Source organism: Lathamus discolor, chromosome 3, assembly GCF_037157495.1.
Source record: "Lathamus discolor isolate bLatDis1 chromosome 3, bLatDis1.hap1, whole genome shotgun sequence".
NCBI classification, from domain to species: Eukaryota; Metazoa; Chordata; class Aves; order Psittaciformes; family Psittacidae; genus Lathamus; species Lathamus discolor.
This window is the reverse complement of record NC_088886.1, coordinates 97225263-97251826: the sequence shown is the minus strand read 5'-3', so window position 1 is coordinate 97251826 and position 26564 is coordinate 97225263. Positions and strand designations below refer to the sequence as shown.

Below are 26564 nucleotides of genomic sequence, written 5' to 3'. Positions count from 1 at the left end.
CTGGACTTGCCAGGTCCACCTTTGAACATCTGGCAGCAAGCAGCTATTCTGCCCTGGGAGCAAGCATGGTTTTGATTATAGAGCTAACTATCCTCCTCGCTGCCCTTTTCTTTGTGGTAATAATTGAAGCCAAAGATCTTGTAAATTTTTTGGATAAATACTGTCTTTTTGTTCTGTGCATGCACAGCATGCAACACCTGATATGGCCATTAATAGGCTGTAGCGTGTTACAAAAGTAATAACAGCATCACAGCAGCAATAAGAAACAATTCCAGAAATTCACCTGAAATTCACCTGATGGTTCACACCTGTCAAGCAGAGGAAGAGAGAACATTTCCTCACAGCAGGAGAGAACAGAGAATCACACTACACTTGAGAGCAGCTACAGATTTAAACAGCAAGGCAGGCAAGAATTTGGTTTCTTGCTCAGATTAAGCCAATTCACACTTTAGTTTTACTTTCACAGAACTCTCTCTTACTCACTTCACCAGGGAAGTATAATTTACATGAGTGTCCAACAGGGCAATCCTCATATTCATGGGGAGATAGATGAAGATTTTATCTATCTAGGATGAATAGTCACCTAGGTACTAATTGCTACAGGATGTTGCATACCTGCTGATTAGTTAAGAGTAAATGCTCTAAATTGGTCTTATCTAAGAATAAATAACAAGACCTATTGCCTGATGTGTTTTACGCCCCATGCAAGATAACCCGTGACCACTAGAGAAAACACTAAATTTGTTTCAAACCCATAAGCCATCAGGACTAGACACAGGCTTTTTGACCCAGCAGAGCTCTCATTCACTGCAGGACCATGTTTGCGTAGTAGGCCTTGCATTTGGGTGTACCAAAAAACCCACAAAAACCACCACCAACAAATAATGAGTACATTTTATGCATTTCTCTCCTGCATATAGTATCCTGGATGGATAAAATAATCTGGGCCTGTAAGACCATCAAAATAACCAGCCATGTAATTTTACTTCAAGGTAAAAGCCACATAGTCCCGAAGATTGGTGCAATGCAACGCTTGAGAAAGAGCTTAACAACTGCCATAGCTGTCGCTTGTTCATGCACCCTGAGCCCTTATCTTTTGGCATATTCTTGTATTCAGTTTGGTGAGCACAAGCAAGTTATTGTTGCATTATGTAAATCAGATAATAATCCAACAGGTCTACTTTCAGCCTTCCTGGAGTCAGGTTCTTACTTCTGCAACTGGAGCAAACTGTTCTGTACCACCTTAGTCTGCTGTGGAATGCCAATGAGGAAAAATGACTGAGAAGGAATGTTATTGTTGGACTTCCCACTCCAAGTGTCTTCATTTTGCAGATGGGGAGCTGAAGCACAGTAACAATGCCTTGCCCAGGGTCATGCAGGAAATGCTTTAGGAATGACACTATCCTTTCTGTAGCTGGACAGCTGCATGCTCCTCTGTGTTCTCTTTACAGGTCAATAATGCAGAATATGTTGGCAACTGGAGACTCTAATCCAAAATATTCTCCTCCAGCCTTTTACAAAATGCACATTGACCCAAAGCAATTTACTCAAATTGACCAGAGCAGACTAAAATAATTTAATGGGTTCTGGCTTGAGGTGAATAAACTGTATGCGGAAAAAAAAGGCATTACACCACACAAAGTAAGCCAGGAAATGCAGCACCACTGGGACAATGTGTAATGTTATCATAAAGAAAAAGCAGTATTTGATTTATGAATTAGTATTTTGTTGAACAGTCAGAGGGAGAAGTAATGTGATGGATGTTCTTTTTACAACTGGTCTCTTCTGTGTTATTTAAAGCCACGGCAGATTAAAGCTCCCAAGAGGTTTGATGTGAACAAACCAGACAACCCCATAATGTCAAACAGGACTGAGGTCAGAGGGAACACAGCCACTGCAGCTGCTTCTCTGCAAAGCTGCTGGAGCACCTCAAGACCTTGCAGGCCCTCACTGCTCTGCTCCAGGACCCTCCTGTACCTGCCAGTCTGACTATGCTGCAGTTGCAGTGGTGGGGAGAAGACTTTTCTGGATACTTGATGAGCTCAAAGTTATTCCTTTTTTTTTGCCTAAGTCCAACTATGAGACACCCTGATACTGATAAAGAATAGGGAAAGCTCACAAAAACAAGTTGTAGTTTCCTCCCACTAACTGGGTAATATTACCAGATTTCTACATCCAGTTAGCCAGTAATATTAGATATTTTTTCCCTTAGCTCTTATCCTTATTTCTACCTGTATTCCTGATCACCTATCCTGCTTTGATAGTTGTAAAAGGTGAAGCCTACCAGACTGGTTATTTGTGCAATTTGCTAAGACTTATCTATTTTGATACTGGGACTTCGGAATCCATTTCCTCACTGCTCAGGTAAGAGTGAATTAAGGTGTAGTCCTCTGCAAGACAGAAATCCAGTGTGAGCCACAAGGAAAGAGAATCTAAACTGTAGGTGAGAGCTGACAGTATCCAAAAGAAATTCCCATATTGTTCCAAAAGTACTTGACAGCCAATCCCACTGCACAAGGCGCTCCATTAAGAATCAGCTGAACCTAATGTCACCATAACATCTTTTTTATGTAAAAAAACTCTTATTTTTTTGTCAGTAAAATGTTCCAAAAGTTATTTTTCCTAAAGTGTAGTTTGAACATAGAGCTTCAATTTAGTAAGTCCTTACTACTCCATGAAATCAGACTATCAGCAAGGATCTTCCCATGAAGTGTGTGTCAGATGAATAAACACTAAACCAGAGAGACATTTCACTGGAGGTGAAGAAAAACCGTGTGCTCTATCTTTCTGATAAGCAGTGACTAGAAGCCAAGTTTCTCTCCTTTGGAAAGGAAGGGGTAAATCCGAAAGGATGATTAAATACTGAGAAGACAATCTTGACAGGACTCATTTAGTGTTTAAAATAAGCCACTGCACTTACTGCTCTGTTCTGTCAAACACATCATCTATATCCACTGTCAAAACTATGTATTACAGTGGAGTGTGTATAGCTGTAATGCCTTTCTTATTATTGCCACCAGTTCAACACATGATAATTTTGGTTCTCGATCCAGATTTAAATATATGCTAAATTTAATGTGCTGTGATTTACACTGATGGAAATGATACAAATTTCTTTGCAGGTCTGCTTTAGTAACAAATGCTTAAAATGCTTTGCTAAGAAAGGGCTTTGGTTCTTATAAACAACAACAAAAAAAAAAGTCAAAACCTTCCCCATTTGTGTTAGCTTTACTATGAAAATTTGTACATTTTTCTATATCTGGTTAGAGTGAATTTATTTTCATGCTTAAAGATAAATCCAATATTTTACTTTTTTATTACCTTTGGTTTAGTTTCCAAAGGAAAGCTTTATGATTCATTAGGTGTCACCAGATAGAGGTGCCTCCAAAGTCACTGAAGTCTATAAAGTTGAATCACTACTTCACATCTAATTATCCGATAGCCTCTCCCAGATTGATTAAAAGCCATCATGCAAATCCAACATCCAATTAAATTATTCAGGGACTCAAATTCCTCCCTTCAATCCTCTTCTAGTACAACAGTGCCAGATCGTTGAAGTGGACAGTCAGTGAAAATACATTGTTTAAAGGGCAGACAATAGCACATGGCACTTTCCGGTTCAAGGACTAGCGATAGGAGAAGTCCCACAAACAGTGGAAAATTGGTCTAACATTCTCAATCAAAAACTAAGAAAGTGGATTTTGTTTAATTTATTTAGTAGAATTAATAAAAAGTACAAGCCCTACTTTTTAAAAATCATATTGAAAACTTTAGAAGAGTTACAGGGTTTGTTGAATCTAGCCTTGGTAGAAGGGTTTTTCAGTGGTAAGTCACTGAATCAAAGGGATTTGTCACATTATCTTCAAGTTACCCAAACCAGTAAACTGGCCTATTGTTACGACACTGCAGAACAATGTAGTTTTAGCACTACACACTTGAGAAAAATTATAATATCATGTTCTGAAAAATGTTCATGAACTACATCGTAGTCCTTTGCTACTGTCACCTCTAATCTAACCTACTCCTTATATCTGCAAGTGAAAATACTGAGCAGGGTTTTGAATTCAAGTGGGGAATTAGATTTAAATGCCAAAATCGAAGAACTTGCTTACTCAACAACACTCCTGAATTCCAGCTATAAGCCTGTTTAGCAAAGATCCCTAATTTGACCTCCACCTGTGATTTCACAAAGTCAGGTTGGACTCTGACAGTACTAGCATCAAGCCAGTGGAACCACACCTTTGCCCAACCTGTTGATTAAGGAATATGCCATGAGACAAATGATCCTTTTAAGAGATGCCATTAACTGATAGCACCTCCTCACTGTTACGGTATCAAATACTCAACAAAGGAATAATAGTTTTGCTCTGTGCTCTTTGTGGACAAGGAACAAAACTGAGGCCCTACTTAAAAATACGGGATCCTTAAGAGTAAGGGTGTTCTCCATATTGCTTTAAGGCAAATTGATCCCAGATAATTACAGCGAACCTACAAAGCTGGCTCTTCAAGTTCAGGACGGATGATGCAGCTTGTTCACCACCTCCAACACACCACCACGCAGGTAAGGAAGGTTTGCAATAGCAACAACCAGAGTATTTCATTCACAGTGTTGCAATATCAGGTAAAACAGACCCTCTATTATTTATATGCCTGCCGAGCATTTGGTGAGGCAAGATGCTGTATAACACAGAAGAAATTATCACATGGCTCCCCAAATCATTGTACACACTGTACTGGACTTCTTCAACATAGTCATATAGAGATATTGGAAAACAGAATAAACTACGGAGGGCCAATGCTCCTGGAGAAACTGAAATCGCGTCTCATCTTACCTCAACAGTGAAGAGCTCAGATGTCACAAATGCGCGTTCTTGTTTGATATCCAAAACTCTAGATCAAACAGGGATAAATTAGAGATCACAACAAGCCCTTGTCATTGTAAAACAGTTTCTGTCTCTTGACAGTAACTATCTTTGCTGCCTTTTATATTTGACACTTTATGCTGCAAAGGTGCTTTCACATTCCAAGAAAAATGAGGGAAATAAAAGGGTTTTTTAAAAATATAACAAGAAAAAAACCCCTTTGATTATTTAGTTACTTACAGACTTGACTTCAGAGAACATTTGGAAACACGTCCAAATCTTTAATAATCTTTGTGCTACTCTGTGATTATATTTCCCTACTCCAAGTCTGATTTACCTTACTTCTTCCCGAGCCAAAACCTCTAGTAGCTTTGAAATGTCTCCTGGGCAGTCAGAAAGCACAAGGGAAAATCTGCACACTCTGTTATCAAGGGTCAGGGCACGAGCTATGCACTGCTGCAGCAAATGTAATTCCAAGTTTCCACTGCATATGACAACTGCCACTCTGGAAACAGAAAGAAAAACAGGATTTTTGATTAGCACTTGTCTGTGCAAAGGAACCACAAATCACAGACACTGTATTCAATATCAGCTTAGGATCGGCTAGACCACCCTTCAGTAAGTATGTATTAAGTGTCAGTGGGGCTCCTGGCTCTCAGTAGCCACTGTGTGCAGGCAGCAGGAGCCTAGAAGCGGGCTGCATTAGTTGGCCTGAAATTTTGTTTTCATTTTGCATTTCCTGGGGGTGTTGGTTTGATTAGAGATAATCAGCTGGAAAATTCTAGCCCTGTGTCAAATTTTAAAAACGTGACATCATTTTCCCTGGAGGTTCCAAGTCTCACCCTATCGATGGTTAGACAACATGTATGTTCAAGGCATACATTCTGGACTATGTCCTGAGCCAAGACTCAATCTGCTTAAGCACCGATTACTCAATCCCAGATACAAGAAGGCACTTACCCACACTTTAAACACTAAGCACAAATGTAATCCCATTGACTATCTGGGCAGTTCTCGGGGTCATGAGGCAGCTGCCACTGAGCAACTGCAGAAGACAGCTTACCTCTTGTCCCACCACAGACAGGGCTAATTTCCACACGTGGAATGAAAGAGGCCAACAGTCTGACAAGATCAGGATGCTCTCCTGGCAGATGTGACCATGCCTCGTGGAGCTGTGTGTAACTACCTTTCCCCAGCCATTAGAGAATACAGGAAAATTACAAGATTTGTCAGGTCTCCATGCTGACATTAGTCTTGTTCAACATGGTCTTCTGACCTGTGAGTGATCTCTTCAGCCTTAAGTAGGTGCCACAGATACTAAGCCCATTGCCAGTTCATGGGCACAAACTGCCTCATCACTCATAAGACAAGCAGCTTCTCTCCGTTTCCTGGGACCAAGGCACTCAGCCCCTTGAGTGCCACAGTTCCCTGCTTTGCTACATGTTCTCTGTTTTGCCACATGTTCATATGCTTTTGCCACAGTTCCTTGTTTGCAATAGCTGCCATACCTTTTACCCTTCAACTCTGGTAGCTTCCCTGCAACAACTGCTGCAAGGCCAATGGCCCCTTCTGCATCAACTGTGGCTCGCTCATACTCCAGCAGTCTCAGCATAGAAATGAGGATGTCCTCCTCCCTGAAAGCAAAAGACTTGTGTCAAAACAAAACAAAACGAGATACCAATAGCAGAAGACAATACATTTATGTATAACTGGATTCCTTTCACTCTCCCAGGTACATATGACCCCAAAGTAGTGTTACCAAAAGCTGTGCTGCCAGGGTTAATGTATATCTCAGTCTTGATATTAACTGAAAGAGAGGGTAGCATTTTAACCAGAAACATTGTGCTAGCTAAATCCTAGTGGTAAGTATCTTCTGCCAACTTGGCCTTTCTGTGAAGATTTAGAAGCGTTTTGTCAAAGGCTGCCTTCAAGTGTTGTAGAATACAGCCAGGACAAATTTTACACCCAGATGCACGACCAGATACTAGCAGCAGGGGAAGTTTTGGCCCGAAGGGGTCAGTTTGAATGATGCTTTTAGTCACAAGGCTTAGTATTAGGTACTCCTGTGAGGAGCAGGGAGTTGGACTCAATGGTCCTTTATGGGTCTCTCCCAGCTTGAGATAATCTACGATTCTATATGTGGAATTGGGTTCAGTGTCTTCTGTGCCCCTCTTGGAAGGAAAGGCACCCTACCACCACCATGCTGTCACAGCATGCGCATGATGGCAACTCCTGCCAACCTGCTCTCCACTGTATGTGAAGAACCACCATACCCTGGTAATACAGCACGTTTTTCACGCACAGCAATGCTCACCCAGTATTATTAATTTCACTGTTTTTGTTTACCCACCTCACAGCAACAACTTTATCCACAAGTTTCCCAGTCAGCTGCAAAGAATTGCTGCCAAAGCAAAGTCCACTCACATCTGCAGATTTCAAAAGGCAAAAATATGAAGCTGGCTGCTTTAGACAAGTTCAACATTTTTCAGATCTCTGGCTTTTTTGTCTCCTTAACAAGTGCAGCACACAGCTGTCATACGATATTAAGTTGCTTGACTTTTTTGTGTGACAGAAATACTTTTGATAAAGAAAGACCAAATCTCGCAGGAAGATTTTGGCATTTTGGACCCCTTTAAGAAAGTTTTGATTCTCCACTAGCGTCGTTGCACTGCAAGAGTGACCTTGCAGCCAGCACTTTTCACCGCTTGAAGCATGGCACCAGGTTTGTTACCTATAGCAGGACAGTTAGCAAAGGAGTGCAGAGCCAGGTAGAGCTTACCAAGAGAGTTGTTTATGAAACTCCTATTTAACCCAGAGCTTCCAGAGATTTGGACATCAGGTAAACAGAATGTTTTTACATTGCTTAACAGTTGAGGGTTTTCGAGCAAACAATATGGAAACAACTCTATTGTTTATAAACACTGTTGTTCAGAAAACAGTTTTCTAAGTCTAAATATTTAAGCACAGCATTTTTCTGCCTTCTTACACATCAGTCTTTTACATAAGAGCTTTCCCATTGACTTCACTGGTTAAGGTGCTGTTTGTGAGCACAATGGTCAGATAAATACTCTTAATATTTCTAAGCATTCACCTGAACATTTCACGTGCACTGTGAACAGTATTGTACCCCAGGGAGGTGGTGGGAGAAATGTGGTAGAAGTTGCCTCTACAGCTTGAATTAAATTCTGACTCTTCAAAGATTTCCTTTAAAATATGTTTGAACTGAATTATTGAGAAAATCATATGGTTGAAGAAATCAATTACAAACTTTGTTTTACTTCCAAAAGAATAATGCATTTTCTTACCTCCATAAAAGTGATGATTGCTGCAAGCCTGGTCTTCAATCGGATGGCCAGCTTTTAAGGACTGTTGCAATACAGGGAAACTTTCAGACTCAACCCCCTGGGGAAGACAAGTGTTTTAACATTTTATTGATCCAGTTATAACAGAAATCACCACCAAAGTGGATACCAAAAAAGCTGCACAAATCTTCCTTTTCAAATTAATAATAAATTTCAAATTGAATAATAACTGTACTATCATTAAACTTATCCTGTGTTTTATTTAGGGCCAAACTTCTCCAGTAAGAAATTATTTCAAGACACAGAACTGGATTTCATTTCCTTTGGAAGAGTCTTTCCCCCATTGTTTTTTAAATCCAGCCAAGCAGCCAAAGTACAAGAGGCTTCCCAGGCTCTCAGAGTCTCTTCTCCTAGGTGAAGCCCATAGGATCAGATAGTCCCTGTCACCAGCACATGCAGCCTCTGCCGGTGTAGCAGTAGATACCAGTGTATTGTTACCACTAGATACCAGTGTCCTTTGAAAATAGCTGTGGCAAAGCTGTTAAAATGCAATGCTTTGTAGGTTAAAGGAAACTTACAATTACAGAAATATGTGGGTTGAGGTGTTTGAGCGCAGCAGCCGACCCTGCCAGCAAGCCACAGTGGCCTCCTGCAGGGAAAATCACCGCGTCCAGCTTTGGCACCTGCTCGTACACCTCCAGTCCCACAGTTCCCAGGCCTGACAGGTACACAGCACTATCCTCCCTGTAGGAAGGAAGGGCACAGCTCAGGGTTCACAGTAGTCAACACAACAATAGTTCAATCTACTACTTTGAGGACATTATTCAGCAGGGAAAGACGTGACAGTAAATCACAAGCACAATGCAGGAAGGAGGCAGTACAACAGGACACTGCATCAGATAGACCATTGCGTGCTGTTACCTACTGGGGGAAAACTTGGGCCATTGACAAACCCCACAAATAGCCTTCAGGCTGAAGAGCACTCATCTCTGTTGTTACCAGCATCGGGTGTCTACAGAACTGGTGAGACAAAAGTCATGTTTCCACTGCCATCACTTCCTTCAGCTTCCTAAATTCTTAATGTTGCAGTCCAAACTAAAAACAGAGTCTCAAACGGAAATCTTTTTTTTTTTTTTATAAGTGGAATTTAGTACTTGTGATGAATGGGAATTTTCATGAAATATAAACACTGCATTCAACCTCACAAATACTAAACAGATTCCAACAGATTTAAGCCTTTCCACAATCCAGGGCCAACATCTGATACCTTCACATTATTCTGGAAGACTCTGGAAGGGTAAAAGAAGCATTTAGTCATGCCAAAATACTCACTGGTAAAACACTTTCAGGCAAAGGTATTATAATGAGCAGAAACAGGGATGGGCAGAGTCAAAAGTCTGCAGAGAAGTCCACTGCACAGTCACAATTGACTTGGATCTATTTCTAAAAGCTGGTTTGCATTTTATTTAAAAGTTAGCAATGATGTAAATGTAGAATGGTATATGAACAAAAAAATCCCCCAAATTAGGAGATCTTTGTATGCTTGTAAGTTCTGCTTTTTCTGCCAAATGGATAAGCAAGCAGAATTATAGATCAAATTACTTCACCTGATTTACTTGACACGGAGCATTTGGGTACTACGAAGCTAAGCCTTTATTACTGCTAGACATGCACAGAGAGGCTTAGCACAGGATGCCTGCAAAGTGGAAAGCAAGGCCCTCTGGAGAAGTTACCTCACATACGTAGCAAAACACGGCAAGTTCCCATAGCACAGCTAAAGACTGTCATTGTGGGATGAGTAACTGAACCCTTGAATTTATTGTCTTTATCAAGATACTGAAGGAGCTCTCTCCCTTTTCTTATTTGTGGCAAAATATATTACTGGTCCCGTGAACAGTTCTGGTCTCGTGAAAAATTCTTATTCACAAATAACATTCAGAATTGAGTTTGCAGAGTTACCTCTGCCACGGTCATGTGGGAAACAACGGGAACCTGCAAAAATGAATGAGGACCTGGAATATTGAATTTACGAGTAAAACTTCACTAGTAACTGAAAACTGTGCTTCTGAATCACAAATCAACATTTCTCACATCATCCCAGAGGTATTGTGTTACTCACTAGCAATATTCACATTGCATTTATAATGAGGTTCTGAACACCTATAGTTACTAAAAATCCCATGTCACCTAGGCAGCAATTAGGTAGACTTAATGATTGAATTCCAATTTGAAAAATCACACTTAATTCCTGGAATTTCACAGGAAGTTGCAGTTGGATAAAAAGTTTCCTTCCTCTAATTGAATTCTGGCACGATCATTTTCACAACATAGTATTTTAATTGTGCTCAAGAAATGGGAAGAACTGGCATTGACACACCCTACACAGGACATCACCTATGCAGGTAAAACCAAACACAGGCACACAATGTCTATTTCAGGAAGAAAAGAACGAATTTTTGGTTAAGGAAATCCAGAGACCAAATTGCTAGGGATTTCATGCAACCTAGAATCAAACTGAAAGAAAATGACGTTTCAGAAGTTCCATTCTAAAGCACAGGAGATCAGCTGACGTTTTACAGACAGCTTTGGTTAGTGACAATGAATGTGTGTCAGCACGCCTTGAAGGTGACTGGCTATCCATATATGCATACATCTCTCTGGGAAAGCTCTCCCAGTCTACACCTAACAAAGTATGTTTTCAGGCATCCCATTATGAAGAGGCTTACAAGAGTAGTAAGGGATTTTCTATTCTTTTTTTCTTCTCTAGAGTGTGAAAAATTACATCTATGAAGTCTTAAATAAACAGAGTAACAGACTAAATAACTCTGTTTCTGGTAACCTGAAATACCTGTTACTTACTTGTAACCTGAAGTAAATCAAAATGCTTTGATATTATTAATGGTAACATGTACATTTCAAGTTCCTCAATACTACATACTGAAGTTCTCCACATGTGTTGTCCCTGGAGCTTCGTGAACCTGGAGAATATCTACATTGTGCAATATAAATAATTACCTGGGGAGAAGGGGATGATTAAATATGAAATTACAATGACACTTTTCTTATGTGCAAACATGATAGGTGGTGCAAGCTGGCTGGGAGTTAACGCATCGATTGAAAAATCGCTGACAGGAATTTGGAAATCACCAAGTTATGGAAAGCAAAGTGGTTTTCAAAGACAGATTAAATGGGTTTAAAATTCAGTGGGATCTAGGGCACCTCATTCCCTTAGGTTTCTTTGAAAGTCCCAGTCTGGGACAAGGTTGTGCCCTTGGTAATGGACAAGGCAGACCAACCAGCCCTGTGAGCCACCTGCTGTTGGCAGAGCTAACAGGGTAGCTGAAGAGTACAGTTTTTAATATTGCCTTCCCAACAAACCAGCTGGGAAACAAATGAGGACTTTCTCCATTCTGCTCATCCTGACATTCTATTTCCAAGCAACATTACTCATTATTACTATGTTTAATTTAGTAGTGCCTAGCAGCTGAAAGGGAACGCACACTTGCTGTAGTAGGTGCCTTACAAACACAAAGTGGTGGATGAAGCCTGCATTGAAAGGGATGGAGATTGAGGCATTGACAGGGATGGAGAATAACATTCCAGCTCAGTGCATCAGAGGGACTGCCAGCGACCTCATGCTAATGATTCATCCCTCCATGCTTTTGAAAATCTCACTTGAAAGAAAGGTAGGAAAATGAAAGAAAAGGGAATGGAAAGGCAGAAGAGACTACAGAGAAAAAAAAAGGAAAAAAAGGGAAAATGGATCAGTTCTAAATATTTTTGTCCGTTGTCTTATTCTAATAATGTTTTTATTATATTCCTCTTGTTCAATAACCTTAAATACTTCAAAGTTAAATTTATACTCATCCTTAGCTACTTTAAATATACGTGTGAAGTAACCTCTTAATAATCTTTTTTCAAGGCATAATCACAGTTTTGTCACTCACATGGGATATGTGGAAATTTCACAGCATTAACCTTTCTTTGCTCTACACTATGCCACTGAACCCTTTGCACTGAAGTAGCTTTCAGCCACCTTACACCAAACAGAGACCAAAAATGAATGCTAGCTGTAATGGTTTCTTACAGGGTTCATAAAAAGTTAGCATATATCCATTATCATGCTAGCCCATATAATTCCTATTCAGGAAGTTTGCCTAATTTGGGGGAAGACTATATTTTCCATCCCCAGCTGTTATAGAAAGATTCATGATTTGTGCCTAGGAATATGTAACTGTCCATACTCTAGGTTATGGGAACATTTTGATGACCTGTGATCAATTTTTAATTAAAGTAATTGTTTCTGCAGAGCTGCAAAAGTATCTAATGTAATCTTGCTAATCAGTCTGACTCTGCACTTACTCTTCGAGGTAGAGATAACCATTCTCCTGTGCCAACCTTCTTGCGTGCGTCTGGGAATCCTTAGCTGTAGTGCCATAGGATATAACCATGGCACTGTACTCACGGCACATTTTCACTCTGGCTGGGGATGTGCTGGTTGACATGATGACAAACACTGGAATACGGAGCTCTGAGGCATGGTAAGCAACAGCCATGGAAAAGTTACTGTCCGAAGCCACGATCACCCCCTTTCTTTGCTGATCCTGAAAAAACAGGGTTGCTTATTGCACATTATGTAGTGTCACAAAGTTATCCCATATGATCCTGGATCATTCTAATGGTCTGACTTTCTTCTTTCCCCCTACTAGCTGGTCACATTATGGTATTATGATACAATATATGCATATCTGGTATGATCTCAGGACATCCACAGCTAAGACAGCACAAAATCTATCCCTGTTCCTACACTCCTCTGGTCTCAATTCTTGTTTCACTGGAATTAGCTGTAAAACTCCAGTTGATCTCAGAAGAGCCAGTATCTGGCCCCTCAGAGCCTATATTTGGTTCCTCTTCCCTGCCTGTGTGAAATTATTTCATTTCAGGTTTCCCTTTAATAGAAGGATTTATTCATCTTATTACAAAAGTGCAGGAACAACCACTGTTTCTGGGCTGCTGTATCATGCCAATTATGATTATTATTGCTGCAGAGACTCAATAACCTCCAACAGCAAATGATAAACAAGCTATTCATAACTGAAATTAATTACGAAATCAACTGGTGATCCAGATTATTCTCATCACTCATTGTAGATCAATTTCGTCACCACTCAAAATTTGGTGGTTTCAACATGTCAGAACCATAGTAAGCATGCAAACCCTTTCACCTAAATTCCATTAAAAAATGATGATGTCTACATTTTGCAAGCTTTTCTTTCAAATATTTTTAAGCATTTTATGAGCAATTGGCCAAGGATAAATTAAGTAGCATTTTCAGATACTTGCAGACCTATCTATGTTGTTCCACACAATGGTTCAAAAGGCAAGAAAAGAATGTCCAGTTCAGGTAAAAAATATCTTTAACTATGCTCCATCCATCTCTGTGAAGCAGACAGGCCAATAGAGTTGCAAAAGAGAAGGCTCCAGGGAGAACATAGGGCAGCCTTCCAGTGCCTAAAGAGGGCCTAAAAGAAATCTGGAGAGGGACGCTTACAAGGACCTGTAGTGAAAGGACAAAGGGCTTTAAACTGAAAAGAGGGTTGATTTAGATTAGATATTAGGAAAAAATTCTTTACTGTGAGGAAACATGTTGCCCAGAGAAGTGGCTGCCCCATCCCTGGCAGTGTTCAAGGCCAGGTTGGACGGGGCTCTGAGCAACCTGGTCTAGTGGAAGGTGTCCCTGCCCACGGCAGGGGCATTGGAACGAGATGATCTTTAAGGTCCCTTCCAACCCAAACCATTCTGTGATTCTATGTTTCTATGATCTATTTCTTTTTTAATGCTGACATGTTGTTATACCTGAGGCAGTGATGTCAGAAGGTAAATTACACCTCTTTCCTTCACAGATCCAGTGTACTGGAGGAACTCCTTCTTTAAGTAGATGTCCATTCCATACTGCTTGGATAGCCTAGAATACTGGAGTATAGAAATGTTACTATGGCCATACATGTAAAATTAAGAAAAACCTTCCACACTCAATCAGCTCCCTGGTGAGGCATGCATCCAGCTTTTATGTAAGAGCTCTGAAATGTAAATTTCATAATGTGCTTCTTTCGACATACATAACAGTGTTACCTACCAGATTCTTCTGGCTTATGGAAGTAATTTTCAAACCTGCAGCAGTGAAATATGTACCCCATGCCATTATGAATTCTGAAAACAGTACTTTTTTAGTCTTAGTGTTCAAATACATATATTAAAATAAGTATCTTCAATTATTTAAAGAAACAGCCTATGGTCTGATATTTTAGCACTTCTCAGAACTGGATGTTGAATACCTCAAACATAAAATCATTTCCTAAATACAAAAGCAGTCAGAAAATTCCTTCTATTGCATCTTTGGTATGGTTTCTGACACTGAATCACTACTGACTATTGTCCATTTTGCACCCTAAGGCCAGTACAACATTAGTAAAGACATCTCTTGTTTGAAGAATGGTGGAAATAATAAAAAGCATTGCCCAGGAGTGTAAGTGCAAGCAGCAGCTCTTTGAATCTGTTCAGTGCTCGGGACAGAAAGGACCCCTGAGCTGAGAGGAATTAGCAAACAGAGTACATGTGGTGCAGTGTCCAAAATGCATGACTTTTTAACTATTTTTTTAATGGCAAAACTTTTGTAAATTTTTATAGTAAGACATTCACAGCATGCACCACCATAATAATCTTCTATTACCACATAATCTAAAACAAGAGGTTTAAACAAGATAACTTGTGAAATAGAGCTTCAGTAAGCCTGTGGGTTCCAGTTCCCCAGGCTTATTGTGTCTCTGTTTAGTAATTGGCTCTATTTCTTCCACTGGCTGCCAAAGTAAATGAGGACCTAGGGGTTTAGGGGATCAAGTCCTTTTTAATGATAATTCACAGAGAGACAGATTAAAAGACAGCATGACAGTATATTTTAAATATTTGTCTCAAGAAGTATCTGGCAGTGTCATGCATACAGTGTATAGTGTACAGAGGAATAAGTACTGACATATTTTCTACACTGTGGCACTTTCAAAGTGAATTTATATAAACTAAATATATCTGAAACAGAAACTTGCTTTAAGGTATAGAATAAAACTAAATATTTCAGATGACTGTTTCAAGGCTTTTTAGTGGATTCACAAGCATATGTTAACTTCCTCACCCATAGGTGGGGCCAGATTCTCTATTTTCTCTCAGAAAATCCTGCAATACGAGCTACCCCTTGCTGCTCCTCTGTAAACCTGGCTGCAGAACTGAAAGAATGGAAAGTGCTTAGTACACTAATAAGATAACAATTTCTATCCTAAACATCCTATGCCAAACAGAACAAGAACACTAGATAAGAAACGGTACTTCACTGGTTCCTCACACACTGTACTAGTTCTATCATTTTTAGTTTTGTAGAAAATCTTGGATTCTAGAGTGAACAGTGAGAAAAAAAGATTTAAAGGAAATTAATCTTGTGACTATAAAGTTATTGAGTTTCCTACATTTAAAAATTTGTCATTAAGTTACTCTTTATCACTGAGGTGGTGTACTTCAGATTATTATTTTCTTTAATTTTGATACTCAATATTTTAACTCTTTACGTTTTCCTTTTCTGCACCCTTTAACAGAGGCTTCCTTTCATGTAACCTAAATATAGCATTAGTTCTAACAAAGGAGGTGTCAGTGCTATTTTCAGCTGTACTGTCCTGATGCGTGACCTTGTAAGACTCCCAGAACCAACCTTAGAAGTTTTCCCTTTTGCCACCGTGATCTTATCTAAGGACTACAGATACTATGTCTAACATACAACACACAGCACAGCCTACACTGGGCATCCACAAAGCTAACACAGAACAACCCTTAAAGTTCCTACATCAGGAACTTAACCCAAGTTAGTGCTAATTCCTTGTTTCCCTATAATGAGGGCCTCTATAACATCTGTCACATGCCATATCTCAGCTCCAGGGAAACTCCTGCATAAGGATCCAGGGCAATCTACTCATGGTCCTACCTACAGATAGGAATCACCCTGCAATGTTGCTCCATTCAATTAACTGAATGGGTTACAGTTGTAGTTGCTTTTTTAAACTACACAAACGTCCCTGAAAGGGGCTCTTTCCTCTCAGCAATGAGTTAAAAGAATGATTATCTATGTTTTTCCTGACACCACTCTGTGCTTTCAATACATGTGCATGAAACATATACTAATGACTTCTGTGGGAATATTACTTTGAACAGCAACAGTCATGGGCTATTTTCACGCTAAATCAAGTGGGGATATAGGTTTTCCACTGATCATCCCAAAAGCATAGTTTATAAAAAGAGACTGAAGAAAGTCAGCCTGTTTAGCTTGGCACAGTAAATGCAGACAGGGGATACAGCCATCTTTCACAAACCCGCCAGGGACACCCAAGAGAAAAGAACTATTCAAGTTGAGGGGTGTCGTGGTTTAACCGCAGCTGGCAGCTAAGCACTACACAGCCATTCACTTACTCCATACCCCAGCCAAGCGGGATGGTGGAAAGAGAATTGGAAGGGTAAAAGTGAGAAAAGTGGGATAAGAACAGTATAATAATGTTAAAAAACTCAAAAAAAAAAAAAAACAACCAAAAACCAGTAAAAAAAGAACCTAAAGAAAGAAAAAGAAATTAAAAGGAAAATAACAAAGACAGAGAAATAAAACCCAAGAAAGGCAAGAGTTGCAAATGAAAACAATTGCTCTTTATCAACCTGCTGATGCCCAGCCAGTTCCTGAGCAGTGGACCCATGGCCAGCCTTCCCCCTAGTTCTGCTGCTGGGCTTGGTGCCATATGGTCTGGCATATCCCTCAAGTCAGCTGTGTTCCCTCTCACCTTCTTGTGCACCCCCAGCCTACTGCTGGTGAGAGGGTGGGAAGAGGAAAGGTCTCGACTTTGTGTCAGTACTGGTCAGTGATAACAAAAACATCCCTGTGTTATCAACACTGTTTCCAGCACAAATCCAAAACATAGCCTATACAGTTAGTATAGAGAAAACTAACTTTATCCCAGCCAAAAACAGCATAAGGGGCAAAGCTGTCTGGGAACAAATGGTGTGAATTGACCAAAGAGATCTTAACTACTTGTGAGCAGGAGTGTGATCAGTCTGTAGAAAATTCCATATTACATGGAAGCCTGTAGGAGCAAAAATGGACTCAGTGGTGCAGTCTCACCTTTCCTGCATTAGGATGTGTTGATTGATTAATTTTCAAAGTGGAAGCCATACCTTGGGAGCATGTAGATAGCTCAGGGGATGGGGCCAAGGGGCACACTACTAGTTTTGAGCTGTTGGTCTGATCCATCTGAGATGAAGGTGTGAATGAGGTCCTTCAATGACCCACATGGCCAAGGCTCCCGCACTCTCACACTGGCAGATGTACAGAGGTAGTATCTTTTAACTGTTTGTCAGAAGTGCATGATGAACTGCAGGGAAGGGATGATCCAGTCTATCGAAGGGTACAGAGCTAGATAGTTCTGCTTTTTGAATTAAGCTGTGACACTCTCACTCTCCCACCCATAAACCTACAGCAAGATTAAATCCATCTAACAAATATGACCAGAGCTGTCAAATGCAGAGAGATGAAGAGTTCACTACCTGCAATATAAATGCAACCTTTTTCTGGGACAGTATCTCAACAAAAACAGAAGATTGACACTTCAGTCTAGAGCACTGTCTGTGTCCTTGAGTATGAGAGTTTTGGTGACAAATGATGCGATGTGCAGAGTTTGGTACACTCCCTCTGTTTGCCCCTCTGGCCACCCATGCTGCATGTGTGTTTGCTCACTCCCACTGCTGCCTTCCCGAGCAAGCCAACTTCTCCACTCTGAAAGGAAATCCAGGTACAGCCAGCAGAATGGTTTACTCCTGCGTCACTCTGAAATATACAAATGCAAAATGCATCCAGTTCCACTCCCTGCACTCTGGCCAACACTACCCTGCAAGATTTTTGTGCCACCTTACAGCCCCAAATGGTCTTGTACCATGCCCTTTGTCACAAGACACACTTCTTTGGCAGTATGCTACAAAAAACAGCTACCCTTAGTCAGGGAACTCTAAGCTAAAAAAGAACCCCCAAAAGCAATTATGTTGCCCCTGAAGCAGCAGGTGCTATCTGGGAACCAGGAGAACTGCTGCTCCTTGCAGACCCAACCACTTTGCTCCAGGGGCTGTTAACCCTGAGCAGTGGTTCAGACACCAACATCCTTTCCCTGTGCAGGATAGAAAGACAATCCACAGGCAGTGAGGCTGGAGGGTGCTCCAGGTCGGCATCAGGAGATCAATTTTGGGCTGCTGCTGTGAATTGCCATTTCGCAAAGACACTTTTCACCCAACACAGGAAAAAGAGGTTAGCCGCAGGGTGCCTACAGCAGCTTTCATGAAGAGATTCCCTTGGTGGAAATACACTACAAATTAAATAGCCTGCCAATGTACTTCTCTTACAGCTTAGCAAATGCTTATATGGCTATGGGAATTCTATGTGCATGTGTGTCATTTCGAAGACACACATGGCAGACCCATCCGGGTACAGAACACAGTCAGCCTTCCCAGGCTGGCCAGGCTGGGAAGGAAAATCTGTACCTTCAACCTCTCCAAACGTGAGGGCTAGTTCCAAATCAGACCCTCCCGCCAGACTGCTTACCCAAACACTGAGAGTCTGCACCTCCAACTCAGGTTCCTTGTAGCAAGAGATTTTCACCAGGAGCATAATACCACAGTGCAGTAAGTCTGTGTCTAATGAGGTCTATCCTTTGTTTGCAGGTCACTGCAATCTTTGAGTATTTAGGTTAATGTTAGCAGGTAAGAAGAAAATGATTATTGACAGTTAACAGTAACTAATAAGAACATGAGTCATTGTGCACAGATCTCCTGCAACTCACACATACCCTTCCTTCATTTCTGGTTAGCTTTTATAATGAAAATAAAAGAAACATGCAAAGCCATAAACACTCCCTACCATGCAGGGGGTTTTCTGAACACTGCACTGGATTTTGAAAGCTGCTGCACTAATATCTTCAAATCGAATCAGCTTGTTACAGCTTGACAGGCTGGTCCTACTGCTTGACTGAGGGATGTGGGAAAGACCATCCCTAAGTAACTCCTCGTTACGGCTCACGATCTTCATTTCCCAGGTCTTCACATCCCCGTTCAGGTAATCCTCCTCACCAAAATCCTTCAGTCTCTCAGGGTTGATAGAGGGTGGCTTCTGCCCAATAAGGCCATTTCTTATCGGCCCATCCTTACAACAGTGAAGATCACAAAGTGCTGGGGCATCTTGTTTCTTTATTTTATTGTCATCCCTACAAACAAATAAAAGAAACTTGTTAGGAAAGCTTGTATGATTAAAGGCTTGACACTTGGCATTTAAGAAGGATGCACATCTCGGTTGCTGTTGCAAGCCTCAAATGGGCAGACTTAATTATTACTGTTATATTACCTATCTTGTGGGTGGATTGAAGGCTACTGTAACTAGCTAGCTTTTAGAAGACCCTAAGGCAACCTGGCATGTGAACAAACTATGAAACTCTCATACCCAAGAAAATAAGGAAGATCTAATCTGTGCAGTCAGGACAGCCAGACCTTCCTCAGTACTCAGTAGGCAATGATCCTAATTCAGTGCTTCCAGAAATTTTGGAATAACTGGAATTGTATTTGCTGTATGCAGCTCCATGTTTTTCAGAAAAGGCAAATAACTGCTGTAGACCATTTCCGTATGCTATTAATAGCAGTAACAAATGTCATTACATTGAACACAAAAAGTCTGCTTTTCTGCTCTTGCATACTTGCAGAGCATATTCTCGACAGCCAACAGCTGCCTCATGAGGGGAAGGAAGTTACTTTGATAAGGGATAACAATTATATCCTACTACAGAGCTAAAGAACTGGGTCTCCTGATCTGTGAGCTGGATAAAAATACCTGTAGGTAAGATGACACCATGATTCCACACACACCTTTTTTCACAAGAAACTTTGTAGAGTCAACACTGCTACAAGGATTTGCCAGTTTTCTGGCCTTCAGTTGCCCTACTCTGTGGTCCACAGCGTTCACGAGTTCATGAGGGATAACATGCTGTAGTGTAGCAGTTTGCAGCTGTACTACCAAATAAATGCAAAACTTTTGGGAATTCTGTGAATTTGCAGAGTAACATGGGGAAGGAGTATTAAGCATAAATCCAGATTTGGAAAAGAGCTGATACCACCCCCAATCTGTGGTTATGATTTCACAGAGGGCACAACCTCTACTACATGGAGGACTCAATCTATCTGGAAGACCGGGCTTTCTGAAAAACATACATGTCGCATCATATCAGAGATCATACCATCACCTCCAACAAAAGATATTTACCATGAAAAAAAATAATCTGGATTTAAATTATGCAGTTATCCATCAGCAGGGCTGGCTAAAGCTGATTTTACAGCAGCACCAGCACTGTAACGTGCATAGTAGTCCTTAAAAAAATAACCTAGAAGCCTCTGCTTTTTGAGCAATTTGCCTCACTTTCGGCAGTGTCATCTTTTTTCTTTGTGGTCCTAATAATCTGTGCTAGTACCTCTGCTTCCTATTACACTTCCAATTGTTCCACTGAGGCTACCATGTGACAATATGGACAATATGAAAGGTTGTTACTTGAATCAAGTAATACACCAGTAGCATCAATCAGTCTCTATCACCTCATAGAAGACAAAAAAGGAAAATTTTTATAGTAAGGTCTTCTCTCTTCAAAATTTATGAGATCAGTGTTAATTTTCTAAGGTATTCACTCATTTATAATTTGTTTATGCTGAAACTTGTGGTTTAAAATCTTTTCCCAATACCATGGCTTTAAGCTTATACACCCAAAACATCAGGCATTCTGTCTTGAAATTAAATAGCTTATCAATGTGTTCTATTCCACACTTTTCTGCATTTCTTTTCCTTTGGGGTTACAGGGTTGGAACACTTCGTAAATATGTTGATCTTCCAGTGTTTGCTTAATGCAAAGATGAGAATCAGATCAGACTGTTTCCCTTTCAACTTATTACAGCATAGCCCCCAGCATAAACAACAGCTATCATCGTCTAAGAAGTTACACTGCTGTTAAGAATTCATTCTCTACTTCCCCCCAAAAATGATCTTTCATATCACAGTAGCTCATAATCACTCCAAAAAGAACAACATATACATCTTATCTCTGAATATATTACCTAAAAATGCTTAGCAAGCGCTAGCAATCAATGACATTTCCTACACTGAATGACATTACTTTAAACTGGGTTGAAAGCGTATATGTAGGGTAAAATATATAGCTAGATCAAAAAGTTGTGATTTTTATAAATTCATGCTTTTCCCTTGCATGTTACAATTAACTACAAAACTAATTTAAAAAACACCAACAAAACCCCAAACAAAAAACAAAAAAACCCAGCCAAAGATGACCACAAGAAGTCCACTGGTGAACCAGGATTCTCCTAGACAGTACAAACTGCAGTGCAACCCCTCACAACACTACTGCTATCGACTACTTTTATCTGCAAACAGAAAGACCAAAATGGGATACTGATTTTTGGCCTTATTCTTAGATTTCTTCTTTTTTTTATTATTTTTTGTCAGAAAAAAAAGAGGGAAATAAATCAGATTCTCAGTCCTTAATCTGCACCACTGCTTTCATGAACAGTGAGTACCTGATGTACTAACAGTGAGTACCTAACAGTGAGTACCCTGATGGGGAAATCACCTTATGACCATTAGAATAAAATAACAAAACTCAAGCCAGCTGAAAAATATTCATTGGCTTTTCAAGCTTGAGATAGGTTTAAAGACATCTGAAATATTACCATCTCAACATTTAATATGGAAACTATCATCCATTTGCGGCTGGAAGCTCAGCAGCTTCATTACCAAAGGAGTATCATCATGTTACTGCATACGTATGCATTGCATGTATTTATTTCAGATGGCTTTTTAATTCCCCTTCTATGTACATATTTTTCATTAACATTAGCAAAGGGCATTTTTCCCTATTGAACCTGCCCAGGTGTGCCACAGATGCACTGCGAGCTATCAAACTCCCAAGGTAATCAGCGGGTTGAGGTCTGATAATCCATCAGAAACAGGCAGCTAATAAGCCTATTGGATGAGATGCATTTCCTTCCTCAAACACTGCTCATATGTTTGGTGTAGATCACCTCAGTATGAATTTCTTTTGCAGGAACAGCCAAAGAAGGCAGCAAAGCATGCAAGTGCTCACAGAAAGACAGCACATGACTTCTCATGCACAGTGACAAAACATGGCTCCTATTCTAGCAATCATGCCCACCACTCTGAGCCAATGTAAATACAAAACCATGCATTATAAAATATTGCTCCTTTCAAATGGATTGCTTTTCCTTTTTTAGAGTTTGTCTAGGCAAGTTTTCATGAAGTCTGTTCATTTCCAGCCATAAACCAAATATCCAACTGGCAAGCTTTGTTACATGCTTATAAATTACGACAATTTACCTTTAATGTGATTAGTAAAAGCAAATATGAAAATACAATTTATAAACCTACTTTTTCAAGAGCAGCTCCTCAGCATAACTGCAAAAAATAAAAGAGGATATTCATATGCAGACATTCCATGAATAATCAAGGAACTGGAAAAAGTACCATTTGTTTAAGCAGATAGCTTTACATAGCTTGAAGTCTCAAAGCCAATGCAAAGAAAGTGTGTGCTGAAATGTACTCTTAGACCGAGAAAAAGTAATGACTTCTTGAATAATTTTTCCATTTTCTATTTTTTTATTTATTTTTTATTCTTCTTTTAATATACTGATAATTTTCACAAGGGTTAAATAACACTGGGAAAAATGCATTTGGAAGAATGGTAATATCAATAAACTAATGAAGTAATAAACTCAACAAAAATAATTTTGGGAAGATAAAATGCAGTAGTAGTGCATACTATGCCTAAAGATGACAACTGTTGCCTTCACTACAAGGAGAAAGAAATGGGAACACAGTTTTACTGCAATGATGGGACAATTACACGTCCCCATCAGATGAAGCACACACAGACTGCCTTCCTCAGGATCCATGAAACAGACTAAACAGATTAAACTGAGATACTGGATCTCTTCAGCTTCTAAAACCAAAGGAGCAAAAAAACCCACAAAGTCATGGGTGTCCAGTAAATAGCAGACTGGGAAGGATCAGTTGCTGTCTCTCCCAGTATAATTGTTAGGGGGAGGTCATATGAAAGCATCAGACAGAAAATTTAAAAGTTCCCTTCTTACAGAAAATAACTAGCTCACAGAACTCACTGCCACAGGATGCTATGAAGGACAATAGCACAGATGGCTCCCTAAAAAACCTGGGCAACTATATGCAAGTAGATCTAATAACAATCAATAAACACATTCAAGATGCAACCTGTGATTCCGAAAGCCCCTAAGCACCTATTTGACAGAAACCATGAAAACATATGAAAGAAAGCCTCTCAGGTGGATCTCATGTTTCTCCAAGTTGTTGTTACTGGCCACCACACTACAGAGAAGACATGGGAGTAGACTGTTCTTTGGTCTGCCATTTTGATTTGCAGACATACTGAGTATCAGCATTTGGCCCATTTGGTAGCTTTTACACCTCTTACAAAATGAGTCACAACAACACATTTTGAGGCAGAAATGAAGTTGGAATTATGGACATACAATCCAATGCTACTGTGCTGCTTCAAGACAGAAATTCAAGTGCCACAAAAGCAAACAAAGAAATTGTAGTGTAAGACTGAAAACTCAGCATTTCTGTGTCATTTCTAGAGCAGTTTTTGTCATCGGCATTCACAAAGGTACACACTCACCAGGAAGAGGGACTGACAGTATGGTACAAGTTCTGTAGAGTATTTTAGCATCCTTCTAGACCTACACTGTGACAAGATTTTCAAACTCCAGTGTTCAGCTTGGACTGATCACTAACATGGTGAAAACTGGCAAAGTGTTAAGCTTGAACACTGCTTCGAACCATCCCAATAAATTGGGGCTAGCCTGTAATTAACTTATCAGCACACATACATACGTGTTCTCTACATGTAAATTTTTTCTTTCGTTCTTTTTTAATGCTCTGGGTTTCTTAAGCTCAGACCCTATATGCTGCCATCATCTTCAGGCTCCCTGAACATCTTTATGGAGCACACTGGGCAACAGATACTGATAAGATACTGTTTTATACATATTTGTCATCTGCTTTCTGGTTAAATGGGATTGATCAGATCTTACGCCTGTAAGTTTGGAATATTTGTTACAGCAAAAAGTGACCCCTTTAAAGTCACTTCTGCTCCATTCCTCAAAGTGTTGAGCAGAGATGGGTCATATATTGAGCAGGGGTTGGGAAGAGCAATGCCGGAGGAGCAGTCTGATGGAGGTAGCAGTCTGCCTGTCTTATGACTGAGATGCGACCAAGGCTGAGATCTCCTCTCAAGTGAGTGAGAAAGCGGTAATCCCAGGATACGACAGAGGGCCCTTTCCCTCATCTAAATCCCTCTTTTCCCCCGAACCTCCCCAGCTCCATTAATCCTTCTTATTCCATGTCTCCAGCCCTGTCTCCTCTGACCTTTCTGGATGCCTGAGCCTTCCACACCCCTCTAATACTTTCCCTATTTGTTGCAATCCCCTTTCCCAGTAGCACCTAATTATTCCTGTTCCATCCCAACTCCTCTTGTACTTTTTCTGCCCTCCTACCCAAATACATCCAAACGCTGCAATAACAGCAATTCTTAAAAGTATCTCAGCAGCTATATGAAAGATAGATGATATAAAAATTGAGGCTTGCTGACTTACAAATTGCAAGAAACATAATAGATATCACCTTCACTGCTAGTAATTCTAGGTTATTGCACTAGATAGTGTCTGAGTGTCCTCTGCTGCACTACAAGGTGACAAGTTAAGTCCCCCAGGCATGAGGAAAGAACACCTTGGATCACCCTCACAATACAGTTAAAACAGATAAAGACAATACTGCAGTCAAACATTATTTCCTCGAATTACTATGATTTTGTATAACACTAGCACTTAGAAACACCCATTTGAGACTGCATCACTTCAACTGGTGGCAATTACAGGTGGAAATTTAAAATGAATCTCTGACATTTAGATATGCAAATCATACACAAATGCATATGCATATGCAAATAAGTCATTGTGTTCCTAAATCACAGGAATCTCCAACATCTTACCCTAAACACAAAGACAAATTCAGGAAATATTAGCTCAACTTTGTTGAGAAAAACTGGGGCACAGACAGATAGAGTGACTTGCCCAAGACTTCTGCAGCAAGTTCGTGGAAGGGCTACTTGTCAGAGTGTCTTTAAGACAAAAGAGGTCAGGCTTAGTTACTAGCCTTTATGACCAAAAATTTGGAGATGTACACACTGTGTCCATTCAGCCTAGACAGGTACATAATAACCAAGCCTTGAAATAGATCATGTGTTTATAACTCTACTCACCAAATACAGGTCTGACAAAACCAGGTGATGCTACACCAGCCACAAATGTAAAGAAAGCTCAGACTCATGCAGGGAACAATCAAGCTGCATTATCGCTTCTGATAAAATATCTCCTTATTTTCAGTAAGTCAGATTTACGAGGGCCTGAGCCTAGTACTATATTTGCCTTCCTCTGTGGTCATAATCCACTGCCAGTCTTCTTCACACACAGTGGAAATGTCATTGCTTACTGCTGGCAATGGCAACTGTGTCAGCTGCTAAACAGATAACACGAAAAAGTAAACTGAATGCAGGAACTCAGAAGGTCACCCCTCTTGGCTACCTCTGCTTCAACACCATCCAGTGCCCCTCAGACACCCACCACTGAGCAGTCCTTACAGGACATTCACAGCTGTGTATGTTAACTGTTCACTACCAAACATTGCACACAGTCTGGCAGTTTAAAGTAATTAAACATTTTTTCCTCTTTAAGTTGAATGTATTCTGAGTTTAGAGATTCTCTGGTGTTTAACACATTTCTGTAATTCATTTGTAATAAAGAACAAATAGCATTACCCAGAGGAAAGAGTGGTCCTGAGATGAAAAGAATGGTTTAACATTCTCAGTTTGCTGCAGAGCACATTACATCATGTGTGACTTTGGGCAAGTCATTTTCTCAATGCAGAACTGGGATTTTGTCTTCCCCTTTGGTGTTCCTGAGGGTTTATTAACAGCATTGAGCGCACTTACTACCAACACCTGCAGCTATTGGCAGGATGCACAAAATGAGAATTGCCCCGTGTTTATGCCACACCTGGCAACAGCAGGCTGTGATCTTGCAAGCAGTGTCCAGATAATAAAATTAGGGGAGAAAACAACCATAGAAAAGGTTAAAAGCAAGGTTGTGCAAACACAACTATACCGCATAGCACACCCCA

At 40.2% G+C, this 26564-nt stretch overlaps 1 protein-coding gene across 4 annotated transcripts in view; it reads right to left on the bottom strand.

The window, feature by feature from the left end:
- The window catches only part of LOC136011139 (L-threonine ammonia-lyase-like), a 29595-nt gene that overhangs the window by 2246 nt on the left and 785 nt on the right, over positions 1-26564 (bottom strand). For 2 of the 4 annotated variants that reach the window (XM_065672805.1, XM_065672803.1), the window contains exons 2-11: positions 22722-22748; positions 19149-19491; positions 14021-14137; positions 12527-12768; positions 8743-8908; positions 8168-8264; positions 7213-7288; positions 6371-6496; positions 5200-5367; positions 4833-4890 (exon numbers count right to left, since the gene is read on the bottom strand). In XM_065672805.1, coding sequence (XP_065528877.1) covers positions 4833-4890; positions 5200-5367; positions 6371-6496; positions 7213-7288; positions 8168-8264; positions 8743-8908; positions 12527-12768; positions 14021-14137; positions 19149-19491; positions 22722-22748 — 1420 coding nt within the window. The remainder of the gene's footprint in view (positions 1-4832; positions 4891-5199; positions 5368-6370; positions 6497-7212; positions 7289-8167; positions 8265-8742; positions 8909-12526; positions 12769-14020; positions 14138-19148; positions 19492-22721; positions 22749-26564) is intronic. The other 2 variants (XM_065672807.1, XM_065672804.1) reach the window with 1 other exon arrangement.